This window comes from Hippopotamus amphibius, chromosome 4 (assembly GCF_030028045.1).
Source record: "Hippopotamus amphibius kiboko isolate mHipAmp2 chromosome 4, mHipAmp2.hap2, whole genome shotgun sequence".
Classification (NCBI taxonomy): Eukaryota; Metazoa; Chordata; class Mammalia; order Artiodactyla; family Hippopotamidae; genus Hippopotamus; species Hippopotamus amphibius.
Genome location: NC_080189.1, coordinates 146,762,994 through 146,777,967, shown reverse-complemented (window position 1 = coordinate 146,777,967; position 14,974 = coordinate 146,762,994). Strand labels below are relative to the sequence as shown.

Genomic DNA, 14,974 nt, shown 5'->3' with positions numbered 1-14,974 from the left:
TGGAATTTCTGGGTCATATGGTAACTCTAAATAATAGAGGAACTGCCAGACTATTTTCCATTTTCCTTTCCCACCAGCAGTGGATGAGCCTTCCTATTTCTCCACATCCTTTCCAACACTTGGTACTCTCTGCCTTTGTGATTCTAGCAGTCCTAGCGGGTGTGACATGGTAACTCATTGTGGTTTTGATTTGTGCTTCTCTGATGAATTATGATGCTGTATATATTTTCATATGCTTTTTTGTCATGTGTAAATATTCTTTGGAGAAATGTCTATTCAAGCCCTTTGCCTATTTTTTTTTTCTTTTTTTTTTTGGGGGGGGGTACACCAGGTTCAATCAACTGTTTTTATACACATATCCCCATATTCCCTCCCTTCCTTGATGCCCCCCCCTCAAGTCCCCCCAACCCTCCCTGCCCCTGTCCTCTAAGGCATCTTCCATCCTCGAGTTGGACTCCCTTTGTTATACAACAACTTCCCACTGACTATTTTACAGTTGGTAGTATATATATGTCTGTGCTATTCTCTCGCTTCGTCTCAGTTTCCCCTTCACCCCCCGCCCCCTCCCATACCTCGAGTTCTCCAGTCCATTCTCTGTATCTGCTTCCTTGTTCTTGTCACTGAGTTCATCAGTACCATTTTTAGATTCCGTATATGTGAGTTAGCATACAATATTTGTCCTTCTCTTTCTGACTTACTTCACTATGTATGACAGATTGTAGTTCTATCCACCTCATTACATATAGCTCCATCTCATCCCTTTTTATAGCTGAGTAATATTCCATTGTATATATATGCCACATCTTCTGTATCCATTCATTTGTTGATGGACATTTCGGTTGCTTCCATGTCCTGGCTATTGTAAATAGTGCTGCAATAAACATTATGGTACAAGTTTCTTTTGGGATTATGGTTTTCTTTGGGTATATGCCCAGGAGTGGGATTACTGGATCATATGGTAGTTCTATTTGTAGTTTTTTAAGGAACCTCCAAATTGTTTTCCATAGTGGCTGTACCAACTTACAGTCCCACCAACAGTGCAGGAGAGTTCCCTTTTCTCCACACCCTCTCCAACATTTGTTGTTTCCAGACTTTGTGATGATGGCCATTCTGATTGGTGTGAGGTGATACCTCATTGTGGCTTTGACTTGCATTTCTCTGATGATTAGTGATGTTGAGCATCTTTTCATGTGTTTGTTGGCCATCTGTATGTCTTCTTTGGAGAAATGTCTATTTAGGTCTTCTGCCCATTTGTGGATTGGGATATTTGCTTTTTTGGTATGAAGCTGCATGAGCTGCTTGTATATTTTGGAGGTTAATCCTTTGTCCGTTGTTTCATAGGCAATTATTTTTTCCCACTCTGAGGGTTGCCTTTTAGTCTTGTTTATGGTTTCTTTTGCTGTGCAAAAGCTTTTAAGTTTCATGAGGTCCCATTCGTTTATCCTTGATTTTATTTCCATGATTCTAGGAGGTGGGTCAAAAAGGATGTTGCTTTGATGTATGTCAAAGAGTGTTCTGCCTATGTTTTCCTCTAGGAGTTTTCTAGTGTCTGGCCTTACATGTAGGTCTTTAATCCATTTGGAGTTTATTTTTGTGTATGGTGTTAGGAAGTGTTCTAATTTCATTCTTTTACATGTTGCTGTCCAATTTTCCCAGCACCACTTATTGAAGAGGCTGTCTTTTTTCCATTGTATACTCGTGCCTCCTTTGTCAAAGAGAAGGTGCCCATATGTGTTTGGGCTTACTTCTGAGTTCTCTATTCTATTCCATTGATCTTCCTTTCTATTTTTGTGCCAGTACCATACTGTCTTGATCACTATGGCCTTGTAGTATAGTTTGAAGTCAGGAAGCCTGATTCCACCAACTCCATTTTTCCTTCTCAAGATTGCTTTGGCTATTCGGGGTCTTTTGCGTTTCCATACAAATCGTAAGATTTCTTGCTCTAGTTCTGTGAAAAATGCCATTGGTAATTTGATCGGGATTGCATTGAATCTGTAAATTGCTTTGGGTAGTACAGTCATTTTCACAATGTTAATTCTTCCAATCCAGGAACATGGTATGTCCCTCCATCTGTTTGTGTCATCTTTGATTTCTTTCATCAATGTCTTAAAGTTTTCTGCATACAGATCTTTTGCCTCCTTAGGCAGGTTTATTCCTAGGTATTTTATTCTTTTTGTTGCAATGGTGAATGGGAGAGTTTCCTTAACTTCTCTTTCTGCTCTTCCGTTGTTAGTGTATAGGAATGCAAGAGATTTCTGTGCATTAATTTTGTATCCTGCTACTTTACTAAACTCATCAATGAGTGCTAGCAGTTTTCTGGTAGAGTCTTTAGGGTTTTCTATATATAATATCATGTCATCTGCAAAGAGTGACAATTTGACTTCTTCTTTTCCAATTTGGATTCCTTTGATTTCTTTTTCTTCTCTGATTGCTGTGGCTAACACTTCCAAAACTATGTTGAATAACAGTGGTGAGAGTGGACACCCTTGTCTTGTTCCTGTTCTTAGAGGGAATTCTTCCAGTTTTTCTCCATTGAGAACAATGTTGGCTTTTGGTTTGTCATATATGGCTTTTATTATGTTGAGGTAATTTCCTTCTATGCCCATTTTCTGGAGAGCTTTTATCATAAATGGATGTTGAACTTTGTCAAAAGCTTTTTCTGCATCTATTGAAATGATCATATGGTTTTTATCCTTCAAGTTGTTGATATGATGTATCACGTTGATTGATTTGCGTATATTGAAGAATCCTTGCATCCCAGGGATAAACCCCACTTGATCGTGGTGTATGATTTTTTTAATGTGCTGTTGCAGTCTGTTAGCTAGTATTTTGTTGAGGATTTTTGCATCTATATTCATCAGTGATATTGGTCTGTAGTTTTCTTTTTTTGTGACATCTTTGCCTGGTTTTGGTATCAGGGTGATGGTAGCCTCGTAGAATGAGTTTGGGAGTGTTTCGCCTTCTGCAATATTTTGGAAGAGTTTGAGAAGGATAGGTGTTAACTCTTCTTGAAATGTTTGATAGAATTCGCCTGTGAATCCATCTGGTCCTGGGCTTTTGTGTGTTGGGAGATTTTTAATCACAGTCTCAATTTCTGTACTTGTGATTGGTCTGTTCATGGTTTCTATTTCTTCCTGGTTCAGTCTTGGAAGATTGTATTTTTCTAAGACTGTATCCATTTCTTCCAGGTTATCCAATTGATTGGCATATAGTTGCTTGTAGTAGTCTCTCATGATCTTTTGTATTTCTGAGGTGTCCGTTGTGACTTCTCCTTTTTCATTTCTAATTCTGTTGATTTGCATCTTCTCCCTTTTTTTCTTGATGAGTCTGGCTAATGGTTTATCAATTTTGTTAATCTTCTCAAAGAACCAGCTTTTAGTTTTATTTATTTTTCTTATGGTTTCTTTCCTTTCTTTTTCATTTATTTCTGCTCTGATCTTTATGATTTCTTTCCTTCTGCTCACTTTGAGGTTTCTTTGTTCTTCTTTCTCTAGTTGTTTGAGGTGTAAGGTTAGGTTGTTTATTCGATCTTTTTCTTGTTTCTTAAGGTAGGACTGTATTGCTATAAACTTCCCTCTTAGAACTGCTTTTGCTGCGTCCCATAGGTTTTGGGTTGTTGTGTTTTCATTGTCATTTGTTTCTAGATATTTTTTGATTTCCTCTTTGATTTCTGTAGTGATTCCTTGGTTGTTTAAGAGTGAATTGTTTAGCCTCCATGTGTTTGTATTTTTTGCAGTTTTTTTCCTGTAATTGATATCTAGTCTCATGGCGTTGTGGTCTGAGAAGATGCTTGATATGATTTCAATTTTCTTGAATTTGCTGAGGTTTGATTTGTGACCCAAGATGTGATCTATCCTGGAAAATGTTCCGTGTGCACTTGAGAAGAAAGTGTAGTCTGTCGTTTTTGGATGGAATGTCCTATAAATATCAATTAAGTCGAGATGGTCTAGTGTGTCATTTAAAGCTTGTGTGTCTTTATTTATTTTCTGTTTGGATGATCTGTCCATTGATGTAAGTGGGGTGTTCAAGTCTCCCACTATTATTGTGTTCCTGTCGATGTCCCCTTTTATAGCTGTTAGCATTTGCCTTATGTATTGAGGTGCTCCTGTATTGGGGGCATAGATATTTACCATTGTGATATGTTCTTCTTGAATGGATCCCTTGATCATTATGTAGTGCCCTTCCTTGTCTCTTTTAATAGTCTTTACTTTCAAGTCTAATTTGTCCGATATGAGTATTGCTACTCCAGCTTTCTTTTGACTTCCATTTGCATGGAATATCTTTTTCCATCCCTTCACTTTCAGTCTATATGTATCCCTTGGTCTGAAGTGGGTTTCTTGTAGGCAGCATATAGAAGGGTCTTGTTTTTGTATCCATTCAGCCAGTCTGTGTCTTTTGGTTGGAGCATTTAATCCATTTACATTTAAAGTGATTATTGACATGTGTGTTCCAATTACCATTGTCTTAATTGTTTTGGGTTTGTTTTTGTAGGTCTTTTCCTTTTCTTGTGTTTCCTACTTAGAGAAGTTCCTTTAGCACTTGTTGTAAGGCTGGTTTGGTGGTGCTGAATTCTCTTAACTTTTGCTTGTCTGGAAAGCTTTTGATTTCTCCCTCAAATCTGAATGAGATTCTTGCTGGGTAGAGTATTCTTGGCTGTAGGTTTCTCTCTTTCAGGACTTTCAGGATATCCTGCCATTCCCTTCTGGCCTGCAGAGTTTCTGTAGAAAGGTCAGCTGTTATCCTGATGGGTTTTCCCTTATATGTTGTTTGTTGCTTTTCTCTTGCTGCTTTTAATATTTTTTCTTTGTGTTGAATTGTCGTTAGTTTGATTAATATGTGTCTTGGTGTATTTCTCCTTGGGTTTATTCTGTATGGGACTCTCTGTGCTTCTTGGACTTGGTTCATTATTTCCTTTCCCATGTTGGGAAAGTTTTCCACTATAACCTCTTCAAAGATTTTCTCAGACCCTTTCTTGTTTTCTTCTTCTTCTGGGATGCCTATAATTCGAATGTTGGTACGTTTAAGGTTATCACTGAGGTCCCTGAGGCTGTCTTCTAGTCTTTTTATTTTTTTTTCTTTTTCCTGCTCTGTGGTGTTTATTTCTCCCATTCTATCTTCCAACTCACTTATTCGTTCTTCTGCCTCAGTCATTCTGCTGGTTATAGCATCTAGAGTATTTTTAATTTCAGTTATTTTGTTATCCATTGCTGTTTGTTTTTCTGAGTTCTTATGAACTGTTTCTTGTACTTTCTCTATTTTGTTATCGAGCTTTTGTATCATTTTTACTATCATTACTCTAAATTCTTTTTCAGGCATTTTTCCTATTTCCTCCTCATTTATTTGGTCTTGTGGGTTTTTTTCCTCCTCCTTTGCCTGCATGGGGTTTCTTTGTTTCCTCATGGTTGTCCAAGCTTTTGGGGTTGCTTGTCCTGGTGATACAGGTGTTTATAGAAGACTGTCCAAGCCTGAGACCAATGTCCAAGTATTGGATTAAACGAATATTCAGTCTAGGAAACACATACATGTATAAGACACACAATTATTGAATCCGTTAGGACATAAGGCTCTAGAAAGACCTGACAGAACCCCAGTGTGCTATCAGATATTCAAAGAGAAACCCAGCAGAAATTGACAACTGAAACAGAACAAATCAGAGACAAAAGCAAAAGCAAACAAACAACAAATAACACCCTACACATACAAACATCAATCCAGGGAGATTTTGTAAGCTAGGATCAAATATAGAAAAGAGCTGGAGTACCACCAGAGAGAATGGAGATTCTCAGAATGTAATTAGACAACTGTACTAAGAACTAAGATAAAGACAAAAGCCTAATATTAATACCAAGGCAGTGCATCATCTGGAGAATAGAGCAAGGAGTCTGAGCAGACCGATAGTGTTGCTTATAAGTATGTTAAGATAAAATACACTTAAAATGGCTGGAAGAAAGGGGAACAGAAGAGCGTAATGTGGTTGGAAATATGCAAAGAAAAAGAAAGGAATAGAAGTGTATAAAAGAAAGGGATGAAAGGAAAGTATGAAAGATATTTTGTCCGTACTACCAAAAACTTAGCTAGATATAGAAGTATATAAAAAGCTTTGCCTATTTTTTTAACCGGGTTAATTGTCTTTTTATAATTGAGTTGTAATAATTTTTAACATATTCTAGATATAAGTCCCTTATAAGATATATGATTTGTAAAATTTTCTCCCATTCTGTAGATTGCCCTCCTACTTTCTTGATGTTGTCCTCTAAAGCACAAAAGTGCTTAATTTTGATGAATTCCAATTTGTATATTTTTATTTTGTTGCTTATGTTTTTTGTGTCATGTCTAAGAAACCACTGTCTAATTCAAGGTCACAAAGATTCACTTCCATGTTTTCTTCTAGAGTTTCTGGTTTTAGCTCTTTTTTTAGGTTGGATCCATGTGGAGTTAATTTTTACATGCGACATGAGCTAGGGGTCCAGCTTCATTCTTTTGCATGTGGTTATGCAGCTCATTTTTCCTCTTCTTCTCATTCTCCAAAATATAATTTGCCCTATCTCAGACCCCATCTCAGTTTTGAACAGATGCAGCATGATACAGTGAAAAACACATGGAACATAAAACTTGAGTTCAAATTAAAGCCAAGTCATTTCTAGCCATGTGGCTGTATCATTCAGGGTCCTGTCAGGAAACAAAGTGATACATTCAAAGGCTGTAACTGAAGAGGGTTTAAAGAGGTAGCTATTGACAGATGTGTAAAGACAGGTAAGAGAAGCAAAAAAAGATGGTAAAGCACTCAAGGGCTGGGAATATTAGGGATCTATCAGCACCCCTAGACCCAAAGGAGGAAGGGAAGGGAACAGTGTTCCCAAAGCCTGCCAAGACCTGGAGCTTCAGAAGCAGCAAGAGATATGAATACCCCAACATTTCCCTCCTCCCACCCCTTCTATGGTTCCTATTGACTGAAAACAACCAGAAATCAGAGGGGAAGGAATTCCCTCTGGGAATGACTTTTATATAGGTCAGCCTCTCAGAACAGAGAACAGGGCAGAGAAAGATGGGAATAAATCCAAGGAGGCAAAGATAGAAAAACCAGTACAATGACCTTGGACAAGTCACTTGACCTATTGCCACTAGACTCTAAGCCCCACGTGTGAAGTGCCTATAACCCAGCAGATGCTCAACAAGTGGAGCTGTGACAGTGCTGCTACTGGCAGTGCTCTGGGATACAGGCCGTGCCTCCATTCACACTGGCCTTTACTCCTTATCTTCTTCGTCCTCCCCCAGCCTACCACTGAGAATCAATGCAGCTTTTACATTTTTATGATGCTTGAAATCATAGCAAAGAACCACGTGCACAAGTTATTAAGGAACTAACTTTTATAAAAATAGAGTTTGGGATCATGCAGTAAATCTTTTCACACATAAATTGTGTGTGAGATATTGAGGTTGTTGTCGTTTTAAGTTATTAAGAAAAACAACATAGACCATATCACGTCTCTGCTCAAACCCTCCAATGGCTTCTCATTTTACTCAGAATAAAAGCCTGATGAGATCCTATATGATGACCCCCGCTTCCCTGAATGCACCTGACCTCTTTTCCTATTATTCTCCCCCTTATTCACTTTGCTCCAGACATAACTGCCTCCTTGTGATACCTGTAAGTCATTGCAGCTCGCACCTCCAGGCCTTTGTACTATCTGTTCCCTCCTCTTGGCATGCTTTTCCTCTGGATATCTTCATGAATCACTCGCTCACCTTCTCAAGTGTTGAATATTGGTTACCTTCTCAATAAGCCCTCTCTCAGTTACCCTATTTAAAACTGCAAACTCATCCCCACCCTGTCACAGCCCTCCTGATCCCTTTACCCTACTCTACTTTTTTTCCCATAGCACTTAACATTTTCTAATGTATTATATACTTTTTAATTACAAGTATTATTTGTGTAGTGTTCTCCCACTAGAATATAAGCAGAGATTTTATTTCCTGTTTCATTCGCTAATACATCCCAAGTGCCTATAAGAGAGACTGACACATAGTAGGTTCTCCATAAATAATAGATGAATGAATGATACATGGATAAAGGATAAAATCAATTCAGCTTTACAGAGATCTAAAATGTTTTATCCATTGGGGTTCTCCCACAGTCCTAAGGTGACAAATTACTTAGCCATAAGTAGTCAACCTCTTACCCTCTCTGTATCCCTCCCAGTGACCTCAAAGCTTTGGAGAAATGACAAGTGATTCCTGCTTACAAAAGGGCCAGAGATCACTGTCTAGGATATTCTGAAATAAGGCCCTGTCGTATGGGCAAGGGGAAAACCAAGCTTCTGAAAACCGTTGTCATGGTGATCCTAGGTAATTTCAACTAAGAGAGAAATATCAGTAAGATTGCCAGTGAGGTTGGGTGGCCATCTGGACAAACATCAGACAGAAGGCAGGCACTCACCCAGGGGACAGGGGTTGACTCTTGGGTTTTGTTCTTCTCAAGAGGAGGTGAAGAGATGAAAAAGAATGACAGTGGGCTCTAGCATGAGAAGCCCTGCGGATTGTGCAGTATGCTAATCTGCACAGCCTGCTTGGTGGAATTAGCGAAAACTATTATAGTGCTTCACTTTGTTACATTTTTCACTAAAAAAAGAGCAAAAGTATTGATTCTTATGGGAAATGTAAAGCCTAGAAGTCAAGTTGTATACAAGGATCCAAATAAGCTTTTTTTTTTTTTTTGTCTTAATGAGGTACCGAATACGAACAGAAACAAAGAGTAATGGATGATCTCAGATTTGTTGACGTTGGTGGGCCAAATTAGAGAGTTACATACATGGGATTATCTGATGAAGTCTGTGGAACTGGGAAACTTCTCTGAGAGAATGGATTAGAAATTAAAACCATGATTTCTTGAATCTTTCCCACATTGGAACAGAAAAACCAACGAGGTGCTAATGCTAAGAAATTGCTGGGTCATTTTTAAAAATAGCTAGATTAAGATAGATAGGTATATCAAACACTGATGAATTGGGCCATAACAGTAATTAGCCTTTTGGTTCAGGTGGCCTGTCTTTCCAGCAAAGCCCTGGAAACAGACTATTTTTGTGCTAATGAGATATGTGTTTTTTAAGCAACGAGAAAATATCTCCCCTAATGGAATTTTGTTTTCTTTCTTCTCTTTCTGTCCATCTGTCTGCCCTTGTGTGTGCCTCTTTGGCTCTTTTTCGCTCTGTGGGACGACAGAACCATCTGCCGCAGAATCCCAGGGGAAATGCAGCATCTCCGAGGATGAGCTGATCACCGCCATTAAGGAAGCAAAGGGGTTATCCTACGAAACAACGGAGAGCCCACGGCCTGCGGGCCAGGTGGCCGACAGGCCCGAGGCCAAGGCCAGGTCCGGGCTGCCCACCATCCCCAGCCCCCTGGACCACGAGGCCAGCAGCGCGGAGTCGGGGGACTCGGAGATCGAGCTGGTGTCCGAGGACCCGCTGGCCGCCGAGGATGCGCTGGCCTCGGGATACGTGACCTTCGGTCACGTGGGCGGCCCGCCGCCGTCGCCGGCCTCGCCGTCCATCCAGTACAGCATCCTGAGGGAGGAGCGCGAGGCCGAGCTGGACAGCGAGCTCATCATCGAGTCGTGCGACGCCTCCTCCGCCTCGGAGGAGAGTCCCAAACGGGAGCAGGACTCGCCGCCGATGAAGCCAGGCGCCCTGGACGCCATCCGGGAGGAGCCGGGCGTCCGGGCCGAAGAGCGTGCCCCCAGCCGGCGGGGCCTGGCGGAGCCGGAGCCCTTCCTCCAGTTCCCCTCGGCCGCCCCCCGAACCGGCCCCGAGCCTCCCTCTGCAGACGGGGCCCCTGCGCCCGAGGGGCCCGCGGTGGCGCGGACACCTGTGGAAGCAGCGCGGTGCGACCAAAGCTCCCAGGCCACGAAGGGCCCTGGGCCTCGGGGTCCCGGCCTCGCGCCCCCTCTGCTGTTTCTCAACAAGCAAAAAGGTAAAGAGACCGCTTTCTTGATTACAGTAGGTTGTCTGCTACTTTTCTCCCCCGGGTGCCCTGAGATATTCCGCAGAGGGGGTGGTTCTGGCTCAGCCCTGTAGTCATGTCCTAGCCGGTCAAACAATTGACCAGAGAACAATTACGAGGCGGGTCGCGGGAGATGAGGGGATTCAGATTCGCAGCTGGGACTTCCGCGGGAAAACCACGTGCTCCAAGCTGCGCCGGGCTGGCTGAACCCGAGCATCTCCAATAATGAGCGGTTTTGTGTACACTCCAAGATCTCCTGAATGGGGTGAATGTGGCCCTCCTTTCATTCCAGGGCTGGGATTCCTCACTTGGGAAGGGATGGGGCTTTGCTATTGTCCAGTCTTCTTTCCAGTTTCCCACCCCCTCAGTGATGGGGCGGGCCGACAGCCCCTCTAGTGGAACCCACCACTAGCACGTCCATTTTGACAGCCAAACTTGTTTCTTAAATGGGCCAAGAGGATCTCAGCACCATGATTTCTCTTAGCAAAAAATAAACAAACAAAACAAAAACAGCAACAGAACCAGCAAGGAATTTGGGCCTTGGTAAGGTTTTTGTATCCCAGCTAGTCAGGAAAGATGGAATGAAGTTAGTCCCAGAGTTTCTCTTGTCCCTAAGCAAGACCTAAGGTGACTAATTAATTTTAAAGTCACTTTTAACTTAGAATGATTTTAATCTGGCCATTATATTTTCCCTATGAGAAATCTTGAATTGAATGAAGTCTTGAAATGCAGAAAAAATGGAAGTCATTATTTTGTCTTAACAGGCATTCTTACTCCCATATCATCCCCCACACACCGGACTGCAGTTGTATTATGAAATTCAGGACAGGAATTAAAGAGTTAGGTGAATAAATTAGGCCTACACAGTCTAGTTAATGGGCTGCATTGAAGGTAGACAATGTCTCCCAGATCCTGGGTAGAAGAACATCCAGGTGAAACTTGAAAACAAACCCTAAAACACAACTCTGTTCAGGGTCCCCTCTCTCCCATCTCGTCTGCTTTTTGTTTTTTTAGAAGTATTTTGCCTTTTGGAGATAAATGATTCTGAGGGCACACCCTTCTTCCTGTTTATATGCTAACTCAGTGATGTTAGTAGCAATTAAAGTGCCTCATATAAAAATAGAGGACAAAAACTTTCTCTTTATAGATTGGAAGCTAGCTTCTAAATTCTGTAAAATTAACACATTGGAAAGGGGGAAACTGGAGGAATGTAATAAAAAAAAAAAAAACCCTGCTGCATGGTTGCTGGTGGCCTAAACACGTGGCATCATGTGGGGGCCAATGTAATTGACTCCTGATTTCCCAAATAACTCATCTCTGAGAGTTTAAAGTGTATTTAGTGTGTGCCATAGGGAGGATATTCTGCGACAGATTTAACAGTGGGAAGGTGTATTTGTTGGGTGAATATTAGAACTAATTTGGATTCTTTTCTGCCACTCTGACTGTGGTGGGAAAGGGCCCTGCAGTTTTCAGGGAGCTTCAGGAAACAGCATTAGCCTGAACAACCTGTGGTTGCCTGCACAGGTCCTGAAGCAGGAGAGCTTGAGTCGTTGGGTGTGTGGGTTCATATCACTGTACCGTAACAGGCACGTGTTTCCATTTCAACCCCTGACTAGTGTCACCATGTGCACAGTGCTGCTCAAATATATTTATTCTCAAAAGTAAGTCAATCTGAAGGCTAATAAAGAGAAAATGATATTGTGCAGGCCCATTTCCCTGGTTAATATATTTGAGAGACAAGTACGACAGCTGGAACTGACTGAGTGGCCAGACATCCGATGAAGAGCTAAGGCAATGGGAAATTACAGCTGTGAACGCCAAGGCTTCAGAGCATACTTTATGGCTGATTCTGGTGTCATTATAATCTCTGTGCAAGTTGCCCCATGTGGCTTGGCCCCTCTACTGGCAAGTTAGACATGAGAAAGGAGAAAGTGGCAGTCTTTTCAAATGATTAAGGCATGCCAAGGTGAATAGCCTCTGCTCTCCTCTGCACTGAGGGATCCTTTGAAATCCAGTCTCCCACTGAAACTCAGCGCTCAGCCTCATTATCTATGAAGCAAGTCTAAAAGGCAGTTCTGGGGCAGCCAAGCACTGAAGGTGCTGGGCACATGACTCAGGGCCGCCAGCAGGTGATTGGAGCCCTGAGGTTCTTCTGGTCTCACCTGCTCCATCTCAGCAGGTGGGAGGAGCAGTGCTGCCCAGCCTCCCCCAGGCTGTTCTTAATCACTGTCAATGGTAAGTAGGATTGTACTCAAGTGTAACTCCCCTCAGCAGTGAGGTCAGGTCAGCTTCTGTGGTTTCCTGAAGCCTCTGGCAATGTAAATACATTCAGGTTCATGTATTTCACAAGTATGCCCATCTCCCTGGCTTTGGAGTTATCCTGCGGATGCTGGGCTAAGTTTTAGAAAGGTCCAGAAATGTTTAGAATAAGGGTTGGCAAATATCTGATGGCATCCTAGCAGGTACTGTCAAGGAACTTCAGGCTTTACTGGCGTGCGCATGTCCTAACAAGGTCTATTTTTGGAGCTTTCTTACCTTTTGGAGATCTCTGCTGCTATTGCACTGAAGACAAGGTGTGGTTCATCATATTCCAGTTTCCCTGCTCTGTGCACCCCCTGAGCTCCTGCTAACCTGTCATTCTTCTTCCCCATACCCTCCATCATGGCCTACCATAAATGTGACAGGGTAGATAAGTTTTCATTGTTACAAGGTTAACCCTGTTAGGAACCTCTACATGAAAGCCAATTAAAAATTCTTAATGAAACACTAATACCCAATGTGACTCATCAGGATGGGTGTATGGTATTTCCAGACCTCTTTGATTGCAGAATCTTTTATTAGAGTGTGCTGTAGGGTTCATCTTCTAGAGAGCATTCTTTGGGAAATAGTGGTCTCTGGGTACTCACCTCCATTCCCTGTGTTCTGATTACTTTTCCTTGTAATTCAGAAGCATAGTGTCAGACCAGCCACATAGATATCATGTTGGGAGCCTGTTAGAAATGTCAGGCTCCTTCCCAGACCTACCTACTGAATCGGAATCTGCATTTTTACCAAGATCCCCTCGTGATTCCTATTCATATTAAAGCTTGAGAAGCAATGTTTTAGACCATGGGAGTCAGCTTTCACGTTCCAACCTGAAACTGTTCTGATGAAGGTCCCCAACAACAACCTTCTTACCCCCCCCAGAAAAAGACCTCTTTTCAGTCTCATCTTTCTTGTTTTCTCTGGTCCTTTAATGTCATACTGCTGAACAGTCCTTAAAACAGTAGTGAGAAAATAATATGTTCAAAATAATCATTTAAATTGTAAGAAATGGTGCAAAATAAAAAGTTCCAACCTGACATTCCCAAGTCTCAGAGATAACCACGGGCTTCGGTTTTGGTTGTTGTTGTTCTTGTTGTTCTTGTTCCTTTTAAAAATTTTCTTTATGTTATTTTGGCACACAGTTTTTTATTGCACAAGTGATGTATTGGACAGACTTTTGTAACATTTCTTTTAGCAGTAAAATCAGGGACAATACCAGCGCATATGGAGACTGTTCTCTTCTCAAAATTTTTCCTCCCTTGTCTCCCTGACGTATCCCCTCAGTCTCTGACCTCTTTCCTGATCTCTTTTGCTACCTTCCTTTCAATTCCTCTGTCTGGCCCAAGTTCTTTTCCTGTCTTCCTTCATCCCTTGTTTCCTTGCTATCATCCACACAGGTTTTCAGCCACTGCCTCATGTGCAGTACCTCCCAAGTCTCTGGCTTTGGAGAAGTCTTTTGTTCTGGGCTCCAAGCCCATTTCCTCACTCTCTATTGGACATTCTATAGACCACTCCCCCCACCTCCAATTCAGTACATTGATGTTATTTGTGAAAATCTGCTTCTTTCCTCCTTCTCTTCCCCTCCTGAGTGAATGAAGGGATATCATTCAGGCTTCACTCTGGTGTAGATATTCAGATCAGGTCTGGATCTGAGTAAAGACTCATTGGCCTGAGACAAAGTTAGAAGTACAACCTGATTGTAAAACTTCGTTGGAAGTCCTGCAGTGGTGTTTGGTTATAAAATATATCGTGCAGATAATCCAGAATGTTCTTAATATTTGAAAAGTTATCAAAAACCAGGTACAAAATGTAAAAGTTATCTATTTGGAACTTTCAACAAGGCATCCAGTGACCCCAGTTTGAGAAATACTGGTTTAAGCCAGCGGTTCCCAAAGCATTGCCTGGGTACCGGGTACCTTACAATCTCCTGGAGTGCTGACTACAAGTTCAGGTTCCTGCTCTGCCCCTGCCCCAGAACGACAAAATCAGGATGGGCATAAACTTGCACTTTTAATAAGCTTGCTAAAGAGAATTTTTGTTGTAAGCAGATGGTCTGAGCAGCCTAGACCTGTAGTGGAAAACACCTTGGTGAGCATGCCCTGGGCATACGGTGTTTTTTAATGAGAGAGGCTGAGGGGGCACTCAGCTGTTTCCATCCCTTCCTGTGCCTAGGGAGGTGGGTCTCTGCGCGTTCTCTCTGTGGACACAAGCTGCAGCAGCCAGAGCTTGCACGGCTTAGCCCCCTGTGGCAGGGAAATGCTTATCTCCTTAGGGGAGTGATTTGCAAGAAGACTCCCAGATGGAGGTCTTCTCAAATAGACCTAGCATTTATGATGTTTATTATTATGTTTCATTATTATACCAGATATTGCTTCTGTCCTAAAATATTTTGGAGAGAACCATGTAAATGTGACCCATTTACTTTTCTTCCTATAATTAAAAAAAGTTATTATATTCGAATCCCATATTTGTTTGCTTCCGTGAGACTGAATTAGTGAGTCGGGCCATAAAGATTCTTGGACAGACTCTTTCTTTCACGACGCAGTTTTCAGAATCAGCCTGAGGACTTATGCCCCTTCTGCTGTAGCTGCTTCCCGCATGCCAGCTTTGAACAGGATCGGCCAGTAACTGCTGGATAAAGTCTGGCTTCTGTGAGAACCTATGCAGTGTA

The 14,974-nt window shown here is 41.9% G+C and overlaps 1 protein-coding gene across 1 annotated transcript in view; it reads left to right on the top strand.

The window, feature by feature from the left end:
- RTN1 (reticulon 1) overlaps positions 1 to 14,974 on the top strand; it is a 242,867-nt gene that overhangs the window by 120,037 nt on the left and 107,856 nt on the right. Inside the window, exon 3 of the mRNA XM_057733608.1 lies at positions 9,220 to 9,969. Coding sequence (XP_057589591.1) covers positions 9,220 to 9,969 — 750 coding nt within the window. The remainder of the gene's footprint in view (positions 1 to 9,219; positions 9,970 to 14,974) is intronic.